Source organism: Hyperoodon ampullatus (genome assembly GCF_949752795.1).
Source record: "Hyperoodon ampullatus genome assembly, chromosome: 8".
Taxonomy (NCBI): Eukaryota; Metazoa; Chordata; class Mammalia; order Artiodactyla; family Ziphiidae; genus Hyperoodon; species Hyperoodon ampullatus.
In genome coordinates, this window is record NC_136921.1 from 76,103,253 (window position 1) to 76,128,688 (window position 25,436).

Genomic DNA, 25,436 nt, shown 5'->3' on the forward strand with positions numbered 1-25,436 from the left:
AGACCTGATTTGCTTAGCACAGTACAAAATCAATCCATGACTGCAACGAATGTCAGACTGAACATTTTTTGCCTCTAGTTAATGACTTGTCGTCCTAGAAAAAATGTCTAATCAAAAATGGATTTAAATATCTTCCCTTTGTGTTTTCATAAAGAATATGGATGGGGGGTGTTCTTTCTAAAAGCATAATAAAAGGTAACTTTTCTTCATAGCTATGATGAATGAAATGTTTCAGGAGGCAATAACAAAGCTCTTTCTCATCCTGAGCTCTGTCACCTTTAGAGTCTAATGAGGGCCTAGGGGTCAGAGGTCCCACTACTGTCCCTGGAGATCCCCAGGGGTTTGAAGACCAAATTCAGTTCTTCAAGAAGAAATAGGTTTTAGATAAAAACAAAATCAAATCGAGGACCCCAAAATGGATGCACTGAGCAATATTCTTTTTTTTCCAATAGGACATATTAGTGAAATTTGAATTGAGTTATTTGAATTAAACCTCTTTTGCATCCAAGTGAATAATTATGACCCAGTCATTATCTAGTCCAGAACATCAAACACTTGTTATTCAAAGAAACTCAATTTAACAGGGAATAATATTTTTCTTTTACGCTTTTATCTGTTTAATGCATATTTTTGTTCCATTTTAGGTGAAGAGACAGCAAAAATTCAGCATTTGAATTTCAGTCATGTTCTACATCCTGAGGGAAAACAATTCATGTTTTAGGGGAAATTAACTGTTAATTAAAATGTTATTTTAAAGATATTAATCATTTGTCAGTATTCATGCCTTTGTAGGAGAACATGAAAATATGCTGGTTAGTAGATACACATCACATAATTGCCCAGGCGCTTGTTTGCGAACACCTGCCTATTCCTTCTAGGAGGGTCAAGGCTATGCTTGGAAGAAGAGGCTGCAATTAGGATTTTAGCTCCACTGTGGACCAACAGTTTGGGAAGTCTCTTAACCTCTCTGAGCCTCAGTTTTCTTACATTCAAAATGGGAGTGTCAAGACTACTTCACAGGGCTGGTGGTTGTTGAACTAACTGCGGCTATTGTGTTTTGTGCCAACTTAATCACATTCTTTTTTGTTTGTTTGCTTGCTTCTTTTTCAAATTCTTTTCCCATTTAGGTTATTACAGAATACTGAGCTGAGTTCCCTGTGTTATACAGTAGGTCCTTGTTGGTTATCTGTTTTATATATAGTAGTGTGTATATTATCGTTACCGGGGGAAAGGGTGGGGTAGGGGAGGAATAGATTGGGAGTTTGGGATTGATGAGTACATACTAATCAGCTTGTTTTGCCTGGTTGCCTTCTGACCCCTGCCAGGCAGTGGATGAGAGTTAAAAACAACATCTGTGGCCAGGGGGTCAGGTGAAGTGAATTGCTCCAACACTTTGGTCTCATAGTACTAGGTTCTAAGTCACCAAACTAACCTGTCAGGTTACATTTTTACCTCGTTAGAGATGGATACATTATAGCCTCATTGCAAATCCTCACTTGACATTCCTAAGGGTTTTGTTTAATAAGGAAAAATCCACACACACACAAAAGAAGAGGAAAGCTGTATCAAGAACCTCTGTAGACCCAGATTCAATAGTTATGAAGTTTTTGCCACACTTGCTTAACTATCCCTCTCTCTCTCTCTCTTTTGGCTGAATTATTTAAAAGCAAGCCCAGCCTTCACTCCTTTTTCACTATAAACCTTAATTATTTTCTAGCAAAGCCTCATGCCATTATCATACCTAAGTGAATTAACCATAAATCCTAGCTATCAGTCTAATAACCAGTCTATATTAACTTTTTTCCAGTTGTCCAAAAATATATATTAGAGTGTTCAAATCAGGATCAAAACAAGATCCATACATTGCATTTGGTTGTTCTGTCTAAAGGCATTTTTAATGGGAAGATAAAGTAGATAAAAATTTTCATTGTCCATTGTCCTGCACCATATATTATAGTTGTTTCCAAATAACTGCACAAGATATAAACATCCCTTATCAAGATAAATTTATCCAAAACAGAAAATTCCATTTGCTTTAGGTATTGAAGATATTATAGACCTAGAGAAAAAAGTGTTAACGTCAATTTACTTGTGGGAGATGAACCCAAAGGAGCATTGTATTTGCCTGTATTGCCTCCAGTGATATCGCTGTTTTTAGAATCAGCAATGTAAGATAATTGCTATCAGATAGCTGGACACACCATTAGAGAGAGAGAGATGAAATTAAAACCATGCAATTGTTTCTGTGGGCCTCTAGAAATGGAATTATCTCTCCTGTGGAAAAGAAACAGAAAATTGGAGTCCTGTTTTGTGTTTGCCTACTGTGAAGAGGAGACACATAAATTACATTTATTGAGTACATATATTTAAAAGTTGATACTTTGGGTTTTTTTTTTCAGGTAGCTGTTTAAAATTTATGTTTTTCAGAAAAACTAACTGGACGGTATTTAAAAAGTCTTCTTGACTTTGTAACTTATTATGAGTAATGAGTATTTCCATGGAAATTGGCATGAACTGTCATACTACTCATGAACATTATTCCATTAGCTCTAACAACCAATTTATGGAAATATTTAGATACAGCACCTATACTTTATCAAATGGGGCCTGCGGGATCCTCCTGGTGGTAAAGAATAAAATGCATTTCCTTGATGTTCCTAAGTAGCTATACAGTATAAGAGGAGTTTCACGAGACACTTCAGAGTAGGAGAAATCCTCATTGCCCTGAGAGACAAATGTATGCTGTGAGGGCTATCTGGGTCCCAGATAATGGACAGAGGTCCCTTTGTCCCCAAAGCAGAACAGAAATCAGCTGTTGGGGATGTGGTGAGAGGAGTACAGAAAGAACATGACATTCTAACTCTCCCAGTGCAGAAGAAAGCCGACATCCCATCTTTTGCACAGGAAAAGAAGTAGCCCCTAAGTGTGCACATACCGTTTGCCACTTGGCCTTTGACCTTTCTGTTTCAAATTTGGCAACTTCTTTCCGATCATGAAATGACACCAGCAGCTTCCAAATGCAGAGTAGGACGACTCCAATGAGAAGAATAGCCAGCGAAACCCCCAACATGATCATGGGAATATTCGGAGGTTTTGGACAGTCTGTGGAAACAAAGAAAATTATATTAAGAAAATGGTACAATTAATGTTCTGATGTAGCGAAAACACTTCTCATGAAATTTTCCAACCATACTTTTTCTCCTTTTGTAACACCTTTTGTTTTGCTGAATTAAAAAAAAAAAAAAGAGTTACTTGTTGAAGGGTAGCCTTATTCATTCAAAGTAGAACAAAAGATAAAGTAAGAGTTTGGTTATTCAAAGCAAATGGATAGACACTTGAATAGCTGACTCAAAAAGAATTCGAATTCAAAACAGTGACAATTAACACACATGGAATATTTAAAGGATCAATAAAAAGACTATAGTTTACTAAAGATGGTCTCTTCTGGGTATATGATAAAGCAGAAATGGAACGTGTTCACACAAACACACACACACACACTTACTTTTTCATGGATTTTCTTGAACCGTATAGGAGATTATACTCAATATTAAATACAACCTACCCCTGGGAAATATACTACTCACGCTTCCTTTTTTAATATATAGACAGAAGACAATCATGGCTTTCAGTTTTATTTCAACTCTAATGCAGTGCCCTGGTGTCCTGGAAAATTCCTGGACTGGGTTCAGGAGAGATGGGTTCCATTCCCATCTGATGGACAGTAGCTGCCTGAAACCATCAAGTCCCTCCATCTCTCTGAGCCCCAGTGCCCTCATCTGTAAAACAAAGATGTGGGACTTTAGTGTTTCCTTAACTTCCTGATAAGTTTAAGCCCAGGTGCTCATGCTTATTAAACCCACCCCTGAAATTGCTAGACCGAACCCCTGAGATTCTGATTCGGTGGGTCTGGATGGGGCCACAAATTTTTTATATCCCAAGTGACTCTTATCTTCAGGGAAGTTTGAGGAATTAGGTGTTCTGTATAGTCCTTTCTACTTGAACATTCTATGAAATGTTATTTTGACTCTATTGATGATAGTAATATAATTTTACAATTACTCAGTACCTTCTCTCATTGACAGCAGAATGACTAATAATACTTGCAATATGCCTGGGAGATGATACATTTCTTAATGAAACATTATAATTAAGCTCCGCATTTGCTTTCATGGGAGAAAAAAATCCCACACAGAAATTATCATTAAATATCTGTTTCCCTCTGCAAGAAGTGAGGCAAATCCATGGTATCTTGGGAGGAAATGAATCATGCTTAGTTTATCCTAACTCTTATTGCTTTTATATATTTAAAAAGGAGGGTTATACACACAGGACTAGTCATGCTGCTTTCAAGGTAAGATCTATAGCTGATCTGAATTTGAGCAGAATTAATGGCCCCCTAACAGCATGATGCCTGGTCTCACACACTTTTGTTCTTTGGCCAAAAAACCGTTTAAGGAGATTATGCAGAAATAAGTGAAGGGGCTAATAAAATAGGTACTACAGTATGAAGATCTAAAGACTGTTTCTAGCATAGCAAATTAACCATGGCTGCTTCTAATAAGTTAGCAACACTCCTGCAAAGAAAGTGGCAGGCCTGTGTCAATGAGAATATATACTGGCTACATCTTTGACTGTGAAATGTCTGGGGCGGGGCATAGGATGTTCTTGCTCGAAGCAAGATGAAGCTTGCTGAGACCCTGCAGTCAGAACATGAATTAGGAGAGCTCTCCAGCAGGGAATAAATAATGGAGAAACAGGCATGGCCTGGTGGAGATAATTATTTTAAGAACTTAGAGTCATTGGGAATTAAACATTTCTCAAGAAAGGATTTTGGCCCAAGCTCCAGAGCAGGTATTACGCAACAGAAATTTCCACTTTCCATACTCTCTTTAGTATTTCTTGAGATGCTCAGACTAAAGACATATTTGTAGGTGGGGTAAAATGTTTTCTCCATCACTGTGTTCCGTCCAGGGTTGCCTACTGAGTCTGGGTCAGCGCTGCACCTAATTCTAAGGCGCTGAGTTTCTAACGCTGCCAATCTGGTTGCACTGCCACATGTGGCTATTGCTCAATAGTCACTAGAAATGTGACTTTTCAGAATTAGGTTTTGTGTTAAGTGTGAAATACACACTGATTTTGAAGACTTGATATGAAAAAGGTAAAATATCTTATTAATAATTTTATATTGATTGTACACTGAAATAATATTTTGGATGCAATGGATTAAATAAGACATTATTAAAATTATTTTATGTTTTTTAATGTGGTTACTAGAAAATTTAAAATTACAACGTGGTTTGCATAACATTTCTATGGAAGACTGATGATCTGACCTATTTTGGGGATTCAGATATTTATGATGCTCGTACAGCCAGTGAGAGGCAGTATAGCACAGTAGTTAAGAGCACGGGCTCTGGGCCAAACTGCCGGAGATCCCCAATCGGGACTGGAACTTAATTGCTGCAGGACCTAGCAAATTATTAACTTCTCAATTTCCTTACCTGCAAAATGGAAATAATAGCAATACCTGCTGTATATGGTTGTTGAGGGTGTTAAATGAATCAATACATGTAAAACATATAGCATAACACCTGACATATGGTATTAGTAAGGGCTCAACAAATGACAGCTGCTGTTATTATTATTATTATTATTATTATTATTATTACAACAAATGCACCCTTCTCGCTTTTCTATGCTCAAGACCTCAAGGGCTTGGAATCTCCAAGTTGGAAACTGTGGGTGTAACATCCACACCCATATCCCTGCTAGGAAGGCTCCCCAACTATCATTCACTGACTGCGGCTCTCAGGAATGTGGCTGAAAGTTCCTCCAGAAAAAAGATTAGTGAAGCTCTCCCTATGTTCACACAGACACTGATGGTGACCCTTCACTGGGTTTTTTTTTTTTCTATTTGTTTGAAGAATACTGGTCATCCTTAACCTTCACATCCTCCTTTCTCATTTTGCCTCTTTTCTCTTCTTGCCTCCAACCGGCTACCCTGGGATTCTCTGGTCTTAAAGCTGTGAGAGGGGACTACAGATTCCTGGGGACAGGCTCTGTCCTCAGGGCCCCTGGAAGCTCCGGGCCTATCGAGGAGCTCGAACATTTACCAGGAAAGAAGCATCCCTGAAGCCGTCAGGTGACTCCTGTTAAACTTCTGGGAGGTCATTTTCCCCTCACTCTTCCCTGCTACAAAAGCATAGGGAGAATAAAAAGCTTTAATAAAAAGATATCAGGGCATCTGAGGGCTCTCGGAAAGATGGCATGTTGATGTTGATGTACCACTCATATTGTGTGGATGAATAAAAGAAGAAAAAACAGTTCAGTAATGAGGAAGCATTTATCAACCAAAGGCATGTTTCACAAGAAAAAAAAAATCAAAATCAAACCATCTAGATACAAAATCCCCTGAATTAAAAACAGAACCTACTCTGGAAGTTCATTTTTGTTTGGAGCTTGCTTCTCCAATGGAATCAATATTGTAAGGAATGGCTTTGATTTCGGGAGAACTTGCTAAAGCCACTGCCACAGTCACAAACAGAAGATGGGGGTGTAGTTGAAGAATTTGACTTTATAAAATACATAATGATGAGGCCGGTTTTCATAAAGTATTTCTTCCTTGTACAGCAGGGTTCACCTTAGATTTTCTTAACTAATGACCTCTACAATGCCTTTTACATATGCATTTCAAAGAAGTCAATTTACAGAAGCTTTTCAAGAGCAAGTCTCCTGGTGCACTCTGCCCACCTGAATGGCAAGGTCACCATCATACACTTGTCTCTTGCATTGTGCTGACCCCTCCCTCTCTGACCCTCAGCACTGCAATGTGATACTTTTCTAATCGTGTTTGCTTGGTTAGTTCATAATGTCTTCAACTTACTTTTTGGTAATTTTGTCATTGCTTTTCACACTCTTAAGTGATGGCAGCTTGGTACTCTTGGTTTCAAATTCAGGACTTAATACTTTGTCAGCCCACCGATAAACCAGCACACACAACAAAACACATCTGTCTTCTAGCCTGCCCTTGCTGCTATTGTCTGGGCCGGAACTTAGGCCTCAAGCTTTAGAGGGAAGGAGGAGGAGGCTGCTGACAAGATCTGGAGAGGTCTGATTTAATGCAGCTGTCATTTCTGGCAGAAAGGTTTAGGGACACATCATTAACTGAAGACAGAAAAGGTGAGGCACCTGTGCGCATGTAAGAAGGCAGCCAGGGCTTTTAGGGCAGAGTCACTCAGAGGAGGTCTGGTAGCCACCTGTATCCGAGTTGCCTGGAGAAGTGTTAAAATGCAGAGTCCTGGGCCACACATCCAGCCTGCTGACTCAGGAGGCTGGCAGTTTAACAAGCTCCCCAGGTGAAACTTACTAAAATTTAAGAACTTCTCAACAAAAGTATCAATACCTTCCCCACTATTTTCTTTTCTACCTGCTACAAGTTTCTCTCTCCCCTTCACTGAAGATGAGATTTTTATCTGAGGGTTCCCTGAGTCCCAAGCCGACTCCATGAATTGGTATGGAGAAAAACTCACAGAAGCAACTCACAGACTCTTCCTTTACAGATCACTTCCTTCCTTCCTTGTCTCTTCACATCTTTCCTGACTCAGCATTATCATTTAAAGACCCATTAGGTAGGTTATGAACTGGTACATATTTTACATGCATTATTTCATTTAATCCTTGAATCAACCCTTAGAAGAAAGTACTGTTATTTTTCCCATTTTACGGATGAGGAAATAGAGACTCGGAGAGACAATTATCTTCCAGAATGTCAAGGAAGTGGTGGAGCAGGATTTGAGCCAAGGTTTGCCTGAGTCAAAGGTCGTTTTCGGGCTTCCCTGGTTGCGCAGTGGTTGAGAGTCTGCCTGCCGATGCAGGGGACGCGGGTTCGTGCCCTGGTCCGGGAAGATCCCACATGCCATGGAGCGGCTGGGCCCGTGAGCCATGGCCGCTGAGCCTGTGCATCCGGAGCCTGTGCTCCGCAACGGGAGAGGCCACAACAGTGAGAGGCCCGCGTACCGCAAAAAAAAAAGCTCGTTCTCTTAGACTGCTATGCTCCTCTTCCCTGTCAGTCTTTCCTAAAAACACACCTTTTGCTTTCATTGCATTTAATTGGTCCACCTTTCTACAATTCATCAGCCAGCTTTCGGGGATTGGTACAAAAACACTTCTCTTGTTCTTTGGTCTTAATAAGAAACATTGGAACATATCAAACCTTCAACAGGTATATTTCGGCCATTGGGAAAGTAGAGGCACTCCGTCAAAATTTGGAAATGTCTTTCCTGGCAAGCTACCCAGAGCATCTTTCTGGTTGTTTTCTCCTCTCCCATGTAATATCTCTTACCACTGGCAAGGGAAGGCATGCCACCCACCTTTCTCATTAATGCTGTGAATGATGGTTTTCCCTTCGTTATCTGTAGTTATTAGGAATGTAATAAGACATTCATTTTCTCCTCGCAGAGAACAGGCAACAGAACTATCCTTTGAGAAATCTGTAGATAAAAGAGTCATTCATTAGGTTAAATGAGATTCCAAAAGAGATTATTTTTAAAGCAAAGTAGCACTGAGTTTTATTATACAAATAGGAATTTTCAACATTGCAGAATAGGAATAGAAAAGACATAGAATTTTCCCTATCCACTGAGGTTTTAGTTTCTACTCCTGTTCCAGAAGAACTGTTCCAGGTGTGGTCAATCAGGACTGACCATCGAATGCACCCATCAAAATGATGGTGGTAGGATTTCAGTAGAGTGAAGTACTTCAAGGCAGGTACGCTTAGTTGTCTTGGGAATAGAATGGCTCTGATTATGGTAATGAGGAAGCTATACGTTCTCCTTGGCTGAGAGCATCTGGGAGGAAGCTGAGATTATGTTTCAGAAAGGGACTACACAGTCCAAACTGATAGTGGTTACTTCTAAAGGGGCCTTTCCCACAATGGCATAATCAAGATTGGGGGCCACGTATTGTCAAAACAGTATATATAAATTAATATGAGGAAATGGAAACTGAAGTGTTATGTAGCTCAGGGACCACCAGGATAAAGGTAAATCCCAGAATAAAAGGAGACCAGGATGACAGTTGGCCTACTCAGTATAGCCCTTTTCTCAATTAAAAGAAATTCAGTTTTCCTCAAATCTTTTCCAAGCAGAAGAAAAATTTTGAGCTTATTCAAGAAGCAGAAAATGAATGTCATGACAGAAATTGATAATATAGTAAAATGGTCAGTCTAAGACGCTAATACTATTTATGAACCATTTTAGTGATCTGGCACCTATGCCAAAATTATGTAGGATTTTTCTAATTAAAAAAAAAACTTGCTTAAAGTTCTCCTATCTTCTAAGTTAGAGACTTTTTAATGATACTGTTACAAACACTTTTTTTCAGAAACCTGTAAGTAGAATGACCTTTTGCTCTTATCCTAAAATTTTAAGACATATGATGCAAAATTAGTGTATTATGACACAATGGGTCAGAATACAAAACTGGGACTGTCCCAGATAATCTTGGACATAGTCTTGTTAGACCTATAACTTTTCTCATTAGCTTCAACATAAAAAGATTTTAATAAAACAGAATCTACATGTGTTCCTCTGATTCTAACAAAGAAAAATTAAATAATAGTCTATTTTTTGGTTCAACAATGCTATAGCCATAGCAAGATAGAAAATTAAGTTGTTTTTGCCTTTAATTTATAAGTTAAACATCTCATGCCAGAGTCTGTAAGAAGCATGCCTGTATTATCTATCACAACCAGGACTAGTAAAACATTTGGCATTATTAATAAGATTTCAGAGGATAAATTTAAGTGAACAAACTGTCTTTGAATCCATTAGAAGCATCTATTTACATAGGAATATTAAGAAATCTAATTACAAATTATTCTCATCTGGTCCTAAATGTTTACCATCATCTAAATCACCTCAGAGTTCTGCAGTGATGGATTCCAGGGACCCACCCTGGCTATTCTGATTTGAGAAGTCCGTGGTTTGGACAGGAGCTTGCATTTTAGTGAATTGTTAATAATATTTTTAATGAGGTGATTCTGATGAAGAGGTTTGGGCACCTCTGGGCAGCACTTGATTAGTGAAATTTGTGTTATTTCATGTGTTTGACAGCAACAGAACTGTATATATAATTCATACTTTGGTCATTTTTAGATGACCTCCACCACACATTCTCCTACCAAACCATCCAGTTAGCAAGGATTCATGATGAAGTCTCTGGGAATATGCTTTTTTTTTGTTTTGGAGTGTTTTTTTCCTTCCCTCCCCGTCTCTGCCGTGACAGTGGACACCCGCCCTGTTCCTCTCAAACTTACTTAATGGAACATTTTATTCTCAGGTAGAAAATATGTGGACAGCTCATAATACTCCTTTCAGTAATATTAATCCTGCTTTTTTATTTTCCCTTAAAGAGCTACACTGAAGCACAGGGAGGCTTAATTTACTTGGCCAGGATTTTTAAAGTTTTAATGGAACCGCTAATATGACCTTTGAGTCACGACTCCCTTCTTGCTTTAATTACTTCACCACTCCTTTTCATGACTGTTATGACTCTAGATTTAGCCTGTTTTGTAGTGTTTGGGTATTAAAATGCATTATTGAATGTGCAGTGAAAAGGTCCAGCTTGGGCTGGAGATTTGCATAATTAGCTGCTAAGGTTTTCTTTTGTTGGTTCATTAGAAATGGACCTTTCTTTTTTACCCACTTTTATGAGTGCTAGCAGTGCTGTTCTAGAATAATACGATGAAAATAAGATCTCAGGCAGTCCATGAAATCATCCTTAGAAAAGGAAGAAATGTGAGAAGGGAGGTGAAAAGGCTGGGGTCTGGGAAGGTCCAGAAAAGATGTGGAAAATATAAACTGTCTGCACCATTGAACCAAGATAACCATGTGTTTAAGACCTCGCCTCTGGGGCTGAGGCAGTAGTTCTCAGAGAAAACAGTTTCCCAAGGGGGAAAAAAAAAAGAGTTCTGTGGTCAAATAAGTTTGGGAATCCCTCCTTACTCTAATTCCTCCCTTTGCTTCTCCTGCAAATTCACAATGCACATTTAATTTAATATACATGACAACTCTCAGTCTTGCAAAGAAAACAAAAAGCTTAGCTTCCCATTTACAAAATTTATATGACCAGGGGTGCTTTGGTCCATTTATCACTTTCAGAACTAGTGTTCCATGGAACACACTTTGAGTAACAATGCTCTGAGTACATGAATATTGGGGTAAATTAAAAACTTCTACTTCAGTAAAATGGATGAATAAAGTTAAACCACATGTCCTTAGAAATACTCACACAAGTCACCACAGCACAGGTGAGGAATAATTTATTCAGATTATGAAATTTATGGTTATCTTACTTTACTCTCCATGTCCTTATTAGGGGAAGAATGGGCTGATAAAAGACCCCATGGAAGAGCAAATACGTTGTGATAATTTCAAGATGATATGATCAATAACATAACTGGATGAGTAACTTGAAATAGGACTTATAAAAAGGCCCATTAGAAGAGTGACTTTTTTAATTCACAGGCTGACAAAGATAGTTTTTCTCTCAAATTCATCAAGATTAGTGCTTTAAATGGTACTGGTAATCCAATTACTATTTTGATTTCTGAGTTAGAAATAGTTGTAGTCCCCTATTTTGAAGGTAATTTAGTCAATTATACAAGAATAATGCAAAAATTTTAAATGCCACTTGAGAATCTTGTCTTCCTCTCAAATCCAAGCATTTATGATAACTTATACTCAGAAAACTGTGTATTTAAATATAGTAATTCCCTGTTCAGGATTTACACGTTTCCAAGGTTTACTTCTTTTTTCCCCTTAGCACATTAGATTTCTCACGCTGCTAGTCAATTCAGTTCTAGTCATTTGCAGGGCATTTTCTGCAATTTTTAGTCATTTCTTTAAAACACTTGGTAAATATCCCAACTGGTTGCTGTGAAATGAAGCCAGAAGGATATGCTGAGATTTTGTACTAGTTACTAATGTGGACAGGCTACAAATCCGACTTTACTCGGTGCTTTTACTGCATCTTACCTTCGGTATTAGTGTAATGTACATACTGTCTTGTCCAATTTATGGTTATTCGGCATATTTATCTGAGACACTAGAAAAGCACAGGCGAGGGGTTTCATGAGCACTAATCACGCCCCTCCATACAGGGTTATTTAACTGTGGCCAGTCAGAAACCTCAATTGTAAAACAATGTTGGTAAGTTTCAAAACAACATAAATATCACTAACTTATTTCACTTTGGAAATGGATTAATTTCTGTATTCTAGCTTCGTCTACTCAAGATACATATCCTAGAGTGTCATAAATTATCATCTTGGTTATTCCGCTCCTCCTGAGATGCACCGTGGCGGTGCCTCTGAGGCGTGCAGAACAATGTCCCTACCTGAGCAGCAGGATAAGGCAGGGAGTTTGTGATGATGGAAAAACAAATACCCCCAGATGGTCCCTTTGGGAGAAGTCAGTCATCGGCTTTGTTTTTTTTTTTTTTTTTTTTTTTTTTTTTTGCGGTATGTGGGCCTCTCACTGTTGTGGCCTCTCCCGTTGCGGAGCACAGGCTCCGGACGCGCAGGCTCAGCAGCCATGGCTCACGGGCCCAGCCACTCCGCGGCATGTGGGATCTTCCCGGACCGGGGCACGAACCCGTGTCCCCTGCATCGGCAGGCGGACTCTCAACCACTGCGCCACCTGGGAAGCCCATCGGCTTTGTTTTAAAGTTCACAAGTTATTTTTTTAAATGCCTTTGCAGCTAAGATACAACCAATTTACAGATTTGAAATAACATTTTGCCATTAGAAAGAATCTGATTTTAAGCAAGTAACTTCAAAAATGGCAGGTGGAAGCAAGAGCAGAGTTTGCTTAGCAGTTAAAGGTAACAGGCCCTTCTTGTAGTTTGGGACCAAGGCAACAGGGAATTAGGGATGACCATGTAATGCCCATGTTTGGAAATCTGGGAGTAAAAGCATATGGAGGGGAGAGCAGGAAAAATGGCCACTAACCAGAAACTGTCTGGTGTCTGAGAGCTGCTGTCAGAAAACCCATATTATACCTTACTTTGTCCTACCGTGAAATAAGGTAATCAGATGATAGAGGATGATTTCAGGTTAGGAGGTTAACGTTTAGCTATTTCTTCAATTTTCCACTCTGCTAATTCAAAAAAATATAGCATTCTGGAATTCTCTCCAATTGCATGTGTTAAGCAGAGATGAATTTGCAACAGAGCAGATAGCATAGCCGGGACTTTAAATTGCTTGTCTCCCAAGCCATCAAGTCTTTAGCCTTCTGGAATGCATTTACTCTTAAAAATGAATGCGAGTGAGTTAACACCCTAGTACAAATGAGGTCGAGCTACTGAAAAGCCCTCCACCGAATTTCTGCCTCTCCAAAACTGTGCAAAGGAAAGGAAAGCAATTTCAAACAAGTAGAACCTTCTTCTTCATTGATGGTCGCACCAGCTAATTTGCATTTGTCAACACAGTCTTCTCGGGCCTGGCCATCTGCAGACAGGTAGCATTCAATGCAGCTCCTGTGAACATTATTCAACAGAGTTGATCAGTTTGTATTAGTGGAAAATAGATATGCAGCTGGGATATTGCTTTAATGCTATTACTATGGTTCTGGCTATAGGAGTGTCTCGGAGAGGATATTGTGTTTCTCGTTACTTTCAGAAAGATGGTTGGGTGACGTCCAAGAGGAAACTCCTTTATTCTGAATTCCATTCAGTAATCAGTGTTCCATGAGCCAGGTTGATAATAGCTACTATCCTCATTCATCTGTACTGATTACTTCTGATTGGTTAGATTAAATTTTTTTTTCCCCCAACAACAACAAAAAACCCAATTATTTTGGTATTTGATTTAGCTATATTTTCATTAAACATTTTCCTGGGAAGGGTTTATGGTACTAGACAAAATGTGACTTTCTTAATAGAAATGGTCTGTGTTTTAGCAAGAATTCCAAGAATTGTCATATGTCCTGAATGACTATTTTAAAGATTCACTTTTCTGTAACCCTTTTGAATGCGTCCAAGCCTTGATAAGGTATTTTCAAAAGCTGAGGATTACAGCCTGGATCCTCATTAATGCAGGTTTTTAAATAAAGGATTGCTACTTATAGAAAAGTGTATTTCCAAGAACATAGCCCAGGAATTAAGCTACTCTAATGATGTCTATACAGGTAAGTAAAGCTTAGACCCTGAATTAATCTTGTGCTGACAATCACTTTACAGCCGGATAGTGTTTGGAGTAATCCAAAGCTGCAAAAGTTTTCTTACTGTGGGCACACATTATGCTGGCCCAGGAAAGGTATGCTCCTCTAAGTGCTGGAAACATTCCCCATGCCCACCATGCCACATCAAATCTCAGCTGAAACAGCACTTCCTTAGGCAAGCCTTCCCTAATCCTTATCAGTTAGTTCCCTTGTAGTGGAAGCCTCTGAATTCCTCTGCTGGAAGGGTTTAGGAGCAGCAATCTATGTGGAGTAGGGATAGCACTCTTACCTGGAAGTGGCCTTTGCACCGCAAGCACACTGCACATATCTGGGTTATATATTTACTTGGAGTGGTTTTGCAGTAGGGTTGCTTGAGATTGCGGAAGCCCTTAAAAGCTTGACACCTTTGTGCATCCCACTGATGGCTGCCCGAGCTAGTCTGGTAGCTTTATCTCCTGCCATATAGCTCCACTGCACCCTCTCTATCCCTTATTGTAACTGTTAGCCCAGATATCATTATAATTTCTATTTTAAATGTTCTGTCTTTCCCAGTAGATGCTCAGCAGCTGTGACAGCAGGAACTGTAACTGTTTCAGTTTCACTGTATGTCTATGGCCTAACATGATTCCTGGCCTATAGTAAGTACTTAATACCTATTTGATAAATAAGTGCATGAAAGAATAAATAGAATGGTTTCACCTCAAAACTAACAAACACCAAGGGGATCACTCTACCTGATTTCGCAAATTCAAACTACTTGGACTATTAATTTCATGTCTTATAAACCAGATTTAAGATTGAATCATGTTTGACAAAGAAAACAAACTTCTGGTTACCAAAGAGGAAAGGGAGAGATACATTAGGAAGTTGGAATTAACATACACACACTACTATATATAAAATAGATGAACAACAAGGATTTACCGTATAGCACATGGGACTATATTCACTATCTTGTAATAACCTATAATGGAAAAGAATCTGAAGCTGAACACCTAAAACTAACACAACATTGTAAATCAACTATAGTTAAATAAAATATTTTTTTCAAAGGAGATTGAATCATGTTTACAGAGAAGACAAAATAGAAAAATAATAGAAGAAATACCTTGAAATGACATTTTATATTCAATTCTATTCAAGTAAGTCTAACCTTGTGCCCGTGCTTCTCTTGGCATATGTCCAGGCACAGTGACAGAGAAGTTTTGACACCTGGATAGTGAGCAACCACTGAGTGAATATTGATATTGATTTTCTTACTTTGTTTACATTGGAAATGCACATGTCCCCATTTTAGGTACCAGAGTTAATGAAAGTATGAACTGCTTAAGCACGTTTGCTGTATAATACATTATACCTGCAATGTCCTAACACAGCCAATTTGGAGATTTGCTTCACTTAACCTGCAAATGTTGCCCCGCTTTCATTAAGAAGTTAGCTGCCAAGCAAAGAAACTTTTTTTTTTTTTTACTGGAAAATAAAAACAATGTGGTTGTTTTGTTGCTGTTGTTCACATTGTGTAAAAGAAAGTGTCAGTCACAATAGCTGTGTAGAATGACAACCAAAGAAAGGTGCCAAAGAGCATGAGTGGTAAAGAAGAGGGAAGGAATGGAAAGCCAAGATCATCTTTCTGCCTCTTTGCCTTTATGAGTTTATAGATAGGAATGAATCAGTAAGGTCAGGCTATAAACGTCTGGATAAGAAAGAAGCTTGTCTGTTTCCCTTAAAAAAGTACTGAATGTGAGTGTCCTCGGTCTACCCCCAGGGCATTCCTGATGTGTGGCTGGTACTGTAAGGGAGAGACTATCGATGTTATCAGCGTGGGACATCAGCTCAGCTTCCCCACTAGGCTCTCTTGCAGAAATGTGACTTTGTGGTCCTGGATCATCAGCGCTGAGAGGCAAGGGAGAGGCTGACGTTCCAGGTTGACGGTCGCAGGGGCCCTGCGGGTTTGTGTGTTTTCTCCGGACGCGCAGGCTCAGCGGCCATGGCTCACGGGCCCAGCCGCTCCGCGGCATGTGGGATCTTCCCAGACCGGGGCACGAACCCGTGTCCCCTGCATCGGCAGGCGGACTCTCAACCACTGCGCCACCAGGGAAGCCCGGTTTGTGTGTTTTGATGGAGGCTTGGAGACCAAAGCCAGCAAGAACAATCCGAGGTCTGAGTGTATATAATGTCATTATAACTTTGATCACCACGAACCCTATGGAAGGAAGGACTGGTGAGCGTAGAGACATTACCATTTAGAGTTACAGGGATCGCCACAGGTGGGACAACGTTCGCAGGTGGGTCCCGAGGCTCCGGGGTTCGTGCAAACGCACCGGCCGCACACACAGACCCCTCGCCCGCTGCAGAGCGCCCCGTCTTCGGAGATGCAGGGCTCCGTGCTGGTGGTGCAGTTACAGTACTCGCCCGTCCAGCCGCTCCTGCACACGCACTCGCCGCAGTCACAGTCGCCGTTATCTGCAAAACAAAGCCCTGGGTTTCTTAGGGCTAAAGCCACTTCCGGATCTTGGGGGCCATCTTTTCTCTTTGCCTTTGAACACCATGAAAAAGACTGAAGAAAAAAACGAGAAAAAAAGTGAATGCGTGTGTGTGGGTGCAGGGGGGAGTGAGCGTAGATAGATTTTATGGAACGTATTTTGCGAACTGTGTATATTCATTGATCTGGTCTCTTAACTGAACCAACTTGATTGCCTGATGTTACATCCAACAGAATTTATAACCAGATGAAATAAGATAATCCAGAAGCCTATAATAGCTACTTGGTGTGTGTGTGTGTGTGTGCAAGTATGTGTGTGTATATACAGTTGGCGCTTGAACAATGCATGGGTTGGGGCACTGACCCCTCCCCCCGCCCCACTCTCACCCCTCCCCCCAGGCCAAAATCTGAGGATAACTTTGGACTCCCTCAACTCTTAACTACTAACAGCCTCCTGTTGACTGGAAGCCTTACTGATAATATAAACAGTTGATTAACACATATTTTGTATGTTATATGTATCATATACTGTATACTTACAATAAAGTGAGCTAGAGAAAAGAAAATGTTATTAAGAAAATCATAAGGAAGAGAAAATACATTTACAGTACTGTACTGTATTTATCAATGCTGTAAATTTACAAGACGAATCGTCTGGCAGTACCTACATCAATATTGTCTTATAACACTGTAGATATTATACAACTTACCAACATTAGACATCAAAAATGAAAAGATAGTGTGAAAAAGAAATTCATATTTATTTACAGATATAGCTATTCATGCCTTGATAATGAAGAAGCAGCAATATGATTGCTTTTTGGTAGCCTAGTATAATTGGTATAATTGCTTCCCAGTAGCCTAGCCTATACACCAACGAATGAATTGTTTAAAATGTTTATGGCATACAGTATTATAGATATATTCATATAGAAGCATGATTACATTTTCTAAAAAACCACTTACCTGTAATGGTAGGCTGATATGCAGTTTCTCCAATTATGAGAAAGGCATACTGTACAGTAATATAATGCTTTGAAAGCAAAGTTATAAAACAGTAAGAAAACTAAAACATTATTAATTTTATATTAAATATCACTCACCTTATGCCTATGTAAGAATAGACTAGTATCTATATATACTGTATGCATTCATGACGTACCTAAATATTTTTTATTTCTGGCTATGCAGTTCATCTGTGAGTATTTTCAAATTGTTGCAAATCTCCAAAAATTTTTCCAATATATTTATTGAAAAAAAATCTGCATATAAGTGGACCCATGCACTTCAAACCCGTGTTGTTCAAGGGCCAACTGTGTGTGTGTGTGTGTGTGTGTGTGTGTGTATGTAGTTTTAAAAATTTTTTGCTTTCAATTAAGGTGCCGTAGGATAGAGATACAAGATAGACTTTAGTAACCCCACCTCTACATCACTCAAGCTGAGTAATCATGAAAGCCTCATCTATAAAGTAGAGGGAATAAAAGCTGCTTCCAATGGTTGTGGTCAGATGAGATAATGTGTAAATCTCCTAGCTTTGTAGTCACCAACTAGATGTCCTACAGGCATACAGTGAGTGCCCAACAGATTCATTTATTTAACAAATTTTAACTGAGCATATATCATGTGCCAAAGATTGTTTTAGGCTTGAGGATACAAAATTAAATGAGACAAGGTGGCTGAGCTTATAGCTTAGTCTAGGAGACAGGCAAATAGATACTACTGCTAATAAGTACAATGTGATAAGTGCCATATACACAGAGGAAGTTTCCAAATTAGACAAGAGATTTGGGGAAGTTTCCAGAGGAAGTGATGCTTGAGCTGAATTTGGAAGATAAGGATAGAAGATAGAAGAAGAGGGTTACGTGCATTATAAGCAGAGAAAAAAGCATAGGTAAATGACAGAAGTGTGTAATCATGTGACCTGCTCAATACCCATAGTAAAGTCACATGAATAAAGCCAAAGGTGCGTATGGGGTGTCTGTGAGGATAGGAGGAAAAGGTAAACAAAAATCAGAAATCAGGGGATTCCCTGGTGGCGCAGTGGTTGAGAGTCCGCCTGCCGATGCAGGGGACACGGGTTTGTGTCCCGGTCTGGGAAGATCCCCCATGCCGCAGAGCGGCTGGGCCCGTGAGCCATGGCTGCTGAGCCTGTGCGTCCGGAGCCTGTGCTCCGCAACGGGAGAGGCCACAGCAGTGAGAGGCCCGCGTACCGCAAAAAAAAAAAAAAAAAAAAAAAAAAAAAGAGGGACTCCTGAAGAACTGGCCACAGAGTAGTGTCTGAACTACTATAAAATGTTAAATACAGTGTTTCAGGTAATGGGCTTGTGTGTTCTTTCATAATATTTTTGGGGTGCCTGCCATGCCCAAGATCCTAAATTGTCTTTTGCTGTTCCAAACAAACAGCATTTACTTACAAATTTCGTAACTGACACTTTTCTTCAGAAAAGGAAAAGCGCAGCAGCCATCGCCTCCCAAGTTTTGCTCTTTGGCTACATTCCAAAGGCATGTGGGCATGGTGGCGGTGGCTGAGTACGTAGTGGGTGAGTGCACAGGTGTAAAGCCAGACAGCACATGTTTGGGTCCTGGCTCTGGTACGGGCTGGGCCAAGTTGGGAAAATTACTCAACCTTTCTATGCCTCAGTTTCCTCATTGGTAAGGAGGGGTTATTAATAGCACTACTTCATCGGATTGTCATGATGATTATCATAATATATAACAATGTTTAGAACAGTGCTTGGCCCATAAATAAGCAATATATAAGTTATTATCATTACTCCTAAACACTATCCAGTAAGAAGAATCTGATAACAAAATTATCCATCAGTATTAAAACTCCTGTAATTATACTGAAAACCAAACAGATGTAAAAGAAATCACAAGTGAGGCAGGTTTCCATTTGTAGGAGATGCTACCATGTTCATTGTAGAAAGAAGGATTCTGGGTTTTCTCCTGTAAACTTTGGTCTAGAAGGTCATTACCTTTCTATCTTCATGACCTGGCCTTAAGAGACATGGAGTAGGAAATCACAGAACAAAGGATAAACCACAAAGATTTTGAAGCTGGATTCTGACTTCTCCTGGTGTATGTGTACCTGTATCTATATCTATATCTATATTTATATATCTACATCTGTATCTGTATCTACATCTGTATCATCTATATCTATATAGAGAGGGTAATATAGTAATTTGTACATATATATACTAAAAAGACTTACACTTCTCTAATGAAAGATGAGTTGCAATTTATCTGGATCCATGACATTAAGACTGCATTTCATAACCTATTTAGTTCATAATTGAACTAATTAATTCAAAGCTAAGAATAGTTAGGTTATTTAGGCCAAAACCATTCATTTAATTTTTATATGTAAGCTATCCTCTAAAGTACAATTGCTTTTTTTTCTTCCTCAGCAAAAGGGGAAACTTACTTTCATGATAGGGGGTGATTTCCATATTGAAGTTTATTCTGAAAAATGTGTATGGTATATAAATATTGTCAAATGAAATGTGCATTTCCAAAGGCTTTGAGAATGCCCAAGTGTATCACTGCATATAAGAATTACTCGGCAGAAATTTTAGAAAACCCTTCCAAGAGCTCCTTTCAGAACTTAGAAACCCTCCCTTTCTGTGGGACTTCCAGAACCATTAACCCAGTCACAAAAGTTGTTAATTGATATCCACAAACAACCAATTATCTAAGGTACCTGTTCATACAACAATAACAACAACAACAAAACTTCATAATGGCTTCATGTAGAGGCAAGATTATAACCAAAGTTCAAGAAAAAATTATCAGGCTCTTTTGAGAGGGAGAGATCTTTCTGGAATGCCATTGACTGATAACTAAGTGCACAATGGCAGGAAGTTTTTTCTGTAATGCTGTCTGCCTGTTAGTTTCCAGTCTCTTAGAATCAAAATTTAAAAGACTAATGGAATTTGGGCAAGGGAAAAATCAATGGAGCCCTCTATCTTTGAGTGCTTACAGATGGATGGAAGAAGGTGCATGAAAAGAACACTGTGATAATGGCCCTTCAGAGAAGCAGCACATTGCAGAGTATGTTAGTTGTAAAATAAGTGAGATTTACATGAGAAATGAGGCTGTAGCATAGTCAGGCCTCTATGACAAACAACAACAACAATAGCGTGTGTGTTCACAAGGCCAGGATCAGTTTTATCCCTACACTAAGCACAATGCCAGGCATATAGTAGGTGCTCCATTGCTCTTCGTTGAATTTGAATGATTGTACTTTTATTATACCTTTTAAAAGAGAAAGTTACTAATAATAGAGGAACATCCTTTGAGATGTTACTGAACACAAAAAAGCTTTTGAGAAACAGTCATGGTTGAGGATGGGAAAGTACCCCAATGTATGAAGGAAATGGGCATTGGTGAAGTTTTCTGAGTCCAAATGAAAAAAAATTGTATTTTATAAATAGAATTTCTTTAGTGATCACTGTATCTGATTCAGAGAGAGGCACTATTGTCAGACCACCTGAACTACAAATGCACAGATCAAGTTGACTCTGAATTTATGTCCGTCCGCATGCGTGACACAAAATAAACTGAAAGACCATTAAAAAATGGGAAGAACTGGGCTTCCCTGGTGGTGCAGTGGTTGGGAGTCCGCCTGCCGATGCAGGGGACACAGGTTCATGCCCCGGTCTGGGAAGATCCCACATGCCGCAGAGCGGCTGGGCCCGTGAGCCATGGCCGCTGAGCCTGTGCGTCCGGAGCCTGTGCTCTGCAACGGGAGAGGCCACAGCAGTGAGAGGCCCACGTACCGCAAAAAACAAAAACAAAAACAAACAAACAAAAAAAACGGGAAGAACTGTGTTGCTGAACATAACCCATCGATTTACACAGCCTTAGACCTCTGACTTCAGATCTAAAGGGTGAAATACAGGTGGGGTCATAATTGCTATTATACTGTATTTGATTACACTTTGGAGTTTTTTTTTTTTTTTTTGAAAGGCAATTTCAAGTGTCTTAAGCACATATTTTATTAAAGATTTCTATTAGAAATGCAATCTGGGATTCCACTGAATAGACTCTTTTCGAGACTTGGTGACGGCCTCTGGCTTCAGGCTGTGTTCTGTCTTCATTGTGTGAAAAGAAGACCAATGTGGGTTTGGAAACACACCCATTAGATAAGGAAAAACACCTTTGAATGAAAGGGGAGAGAAATGTGTCTCATTCTGGACAGACCCTAAACTTTTCACTCTTTGGTGGGGAAGAAAGAAGGCAGCCTCAGAGGAGTCTATTGGCAGCAACAGCAAGAGCCAAGAAATGAAACGGAGGTGCACTTCTAAGGGTATCAGATGGTTTTCAAAGGCCTTTCCCCCTGAAAATCAGTCTCTTTTATAGTTCCTGACACTGTGGTTTGAAAACGTAACTTGCTTAGTTTTCTGTAAAGATAATGGCTTTCTGTTTTGAAAGGCTATCTGCTCACACACTGTGAAAAGAAAAAGACATGAGCTTAAATTCAGCAGTTGGTTACGATTTCAATTGTAACACAAATCTGTATCATTTAAAAGTATATTAACACATTTGTAATTCTTGTCAGACTAGACTGTACTTAAATATGTATGTGCATCTCTCAGAATGATTTTATAATAGTCATGTTATATGTAATATAGTTTTAAACTAAAGTGATGTTTACATCTACAAAGGCTATTAGAACATAAATATTTCTGTTACTTAAAATTTTTCTCAGTCTCAAAAAATTCCAAGGATTTTTCATTTTTACCCTTTCCATAGCCTTCTTCACATATGTCCTTATTCATCTTTATTATACCCTGTGCCTAACCTAGTATCTGTTACATAACAGGTGTTTAATAAATATGCATGGAGTGAATGAAGGCCCTGAAAGTCCATTTAGAATTTTTGTGTCCCTCGTCCTTTGCAGTATGCTCCTTAAGTAGCCTGGCTTTTTATCTTTCCAAAGTAATAAACATTTAAGAGTTGAGTCAGATACCAAAAGCCTGATCCAGAATAGTCTGGAAGATAATGGAGTTCAATTACATGCAGTTTTGTGGCGTCTGGGTAATAACCAAAGAGAAGGCATCCGCGTTATACCTACTTACTCCCAGGGAAATAATAATAGAGATGTAAGTTCAGCTGGCAGAGATCTCACCCCTAGGGAATGTCAGAGCCAGAAAAAAACATAAGGGAAGCTCAGTTACCTTAGTCTAAAGGTCAACCCACTCAACTGATCAGCAAATATTTATTGAGCACCTACTGTGCCCAGGTGGTTGTGGAAGGTGCAAAGGATGCAAAGCCCTTCCTTGATACGTGCACAGTCGCCCTGTAAGGTGGATTTGGGCATGGCCTACCTCCACAGAGCAGTCCTCTGTGTCTCACGCAGGAGAAGTTGTCACACTGGCAGTAAGGGCCGTAAATGTCTCCATAGGGGGACAAGTGGCAGATGCACTGCCCGCAGTAACAATCGCCTCTTCCGCTGCACGCGGGGAGTTCTGGGGCCTCCTTGCAGGAGTCAGTGCTCAGCGTGTCCTCCCCACACTCGCAGTGAGGACCCATGTGGCCAGGGTGGCAGGCACACACTCCACACTGGAAGGAGCCGTTCCCATTGCTGCATCTGGAGCTGTTCACCTCCACTTCCTTCTGACAGTCACAGCTGCATTCTGGACTGACAAGGATCTCCAGGGCATCCCCCAGCCCCACAGGCTTTATGATAATGTGCCTGCTTCTTCTCTCACAGTTTGGTATACTCACAGTCACGTTGAACGAAGCCTGGAAAAAAAGAAAATACTAATTATCTTCTTCTAGCCACCAATATGCATGGGAAGAAACAAAGCTGCATGGGGATCAGCTTGGCGAAAGCATTTATTAGGAAATCTTTGAAAATCGCTTTTGAAATTCTTGAAAAGTCTAGCTTCAGCGCACTAAGGTAACTTCTGACAGATCATCTAGATGTTTTTTCAGATGACCTATGGGTCATCTACTTACTGTGTCTCCCACCTTCATGTGAGAGCATTTCTTTTGGTGTGGAAAGGGGGTCCCGGTATTACAGACAGCTGTGAATGACAGGTTGAGTCCTTCTGTGTCTCCTAACACCTCCAGCTCCACCTCAGACCGGAGTTCCTTTAGATAAGACATAAAGAGTTGAACGAAGTCACAACCAAAAAATAGAGCCAGAAGAGAAGAATCTGTGAATCATGTTCATTAAACAACAAATAAATAAAATTAAAGTGGGTCTAAAAGAAATTCAGCATATCACCAATCAAGCAAGAAAGCAAGCAATACACACACACACACACACACACACACACACACATTATATTTTATCGAATCTAAGATGACATCAATTATAAGAGACACCATTATTTTATGACAATTAAACTATGACAAAATACCTCGAGGGCATTTGGCACCACATATGAATCAAACCTGCCCGTCTATCTTTGCTTTAAAAATTATTTTATCCATTTTGAGGGTTTGACAAATTTCTCCAGTCCTGAATTGCATTGCTTGGCATATAAAAGGCAAATCTTTTGCTTGTATCTCAGTAACAAAATATAACAATAGCTTTCTTTACTTGTATCCTAAGTATCATCATTTTTAGGTCCCATAAAGCAGCTGGTTGTTACTTTATAAGGAATACAGATCATTCCTCCAACAATGAATATTTGCTTTGCTGATATCAGTATTTGCTTCCCTCTTATTCTGTTTTGGTACATTTCTGCACAAACAATAACTTTTCAGTATCGAGTCATAGTGCAAACCTGGAAGATATTTAAAAATAGCAATTGTACTCGACACTTACAGTACCAACAGTATACTTAACGAATTGAAGTGACAATAACACATACAGTTACTGCCAAGTTTATACATGTGCAGACCATGAAAACTACATTGTGACTTCCATTCTATTGAAAGCATTGGTAAGACATAACTAATTATAAAATGTATCCCTATTTTAGAGATGTTAAAATGTGAGAGAAACTGTGCCTTGAAATCAGTGCTGGAATTTATAGAGTCCCTATTGTACATTTAGTATAGAGTCAGGTCTGGGGGAATGGGTATAAGATAGGATTTCTGCCCTCAAGATGATCATCTTGCTGAAAAAAGTAAGGTGGAGCCAAGTGAAGCAGTTAACATACAACGACAGTCAATGTACCATTAAATTAGAAAAAAAAATTGTGTAATACATAAGGGTTTGGGAGAGCTCAGGAAAGAGGGCGGTCAGTGAAGGCTGAAGTATTAGAAGACTGGTCCTTAATGGCTGTGCTGGATTTAGATGTGTGGAGGGGATGACAATGGTATTTCAGGCGAGGGGACCAAAAGAGAGAAAGCTCAGTGCCAGGAGTGGTACAGAATGGAGAAAAGAGGGGCTCAACCCAAGCCTGCACCCTTACTGTCCAGGGAGACACCAGACCACAAAGAACCCTGAGGTTTGGAGAGATGAGTTAACACCTGCGGGAAATATTCCATGAAGCTTTTAGGCAGGGGCCTGATTTACTGAAAAGGCAGCTGCAGGGAGGTTGTCTGGAAGGCACGTGCAGGACAGGCTAGAGGAGGGGACAGGAAGATTTAAGTCAAGGAGGCTGGCATGTTGCTGCATTCGCCACGCCTGAGGCGTGAGGAGCAGGGATGCAGTGGCTGGGATACGCGATGACAGGGGTGGAAGAGGGGAAGACTACATACAGGGCGTGTGGGTGATGGCAGAGGGGTACGTAAAGGCAACGTTTCCCAGGAGGAAGAATGTCAAG

General features: G+C 39.7%; 1 protein-coding gene across 1 annotated transcript in view; it reads right to left on the reverse strand.

Annotated features, from left to right (window-relative positions):
- Positions 1-25,436, reverse strand: part of ITGB6 (integrin subunit beta 6) — a gene marked incomplete at both ends in the record, with an annotated part of 70,575 nt that overhangs the window by 2,950 nt on the left and 42,189 nt on the right. Inside the window, 6 exons of the mRNA XM_079710489.1 lie at positions 2,936-3,102; positions 8,373-8,492; positions 13,442-13,539; positions 16,463-16,685; positions 23,040-23,457; positions 23,674-23,808. Coding sequence (XP_079566615.1) covers positions 2,936-3,102; positions 8,373-8,492; positions 13,442-13,539; positions 16,463-16,685; positions 23,040-23,457; positions 23,674-23,808 — 1,161 coding nt within the window. The remainder of the gene's footprint in view (positions 1-2,935; positions 3,103-8,372; positions 8,493-13,441; positions 13,540-16,462; positions 16,686-23,039; positions 23,458-23,673; positions 23,809-25,436) is intronic.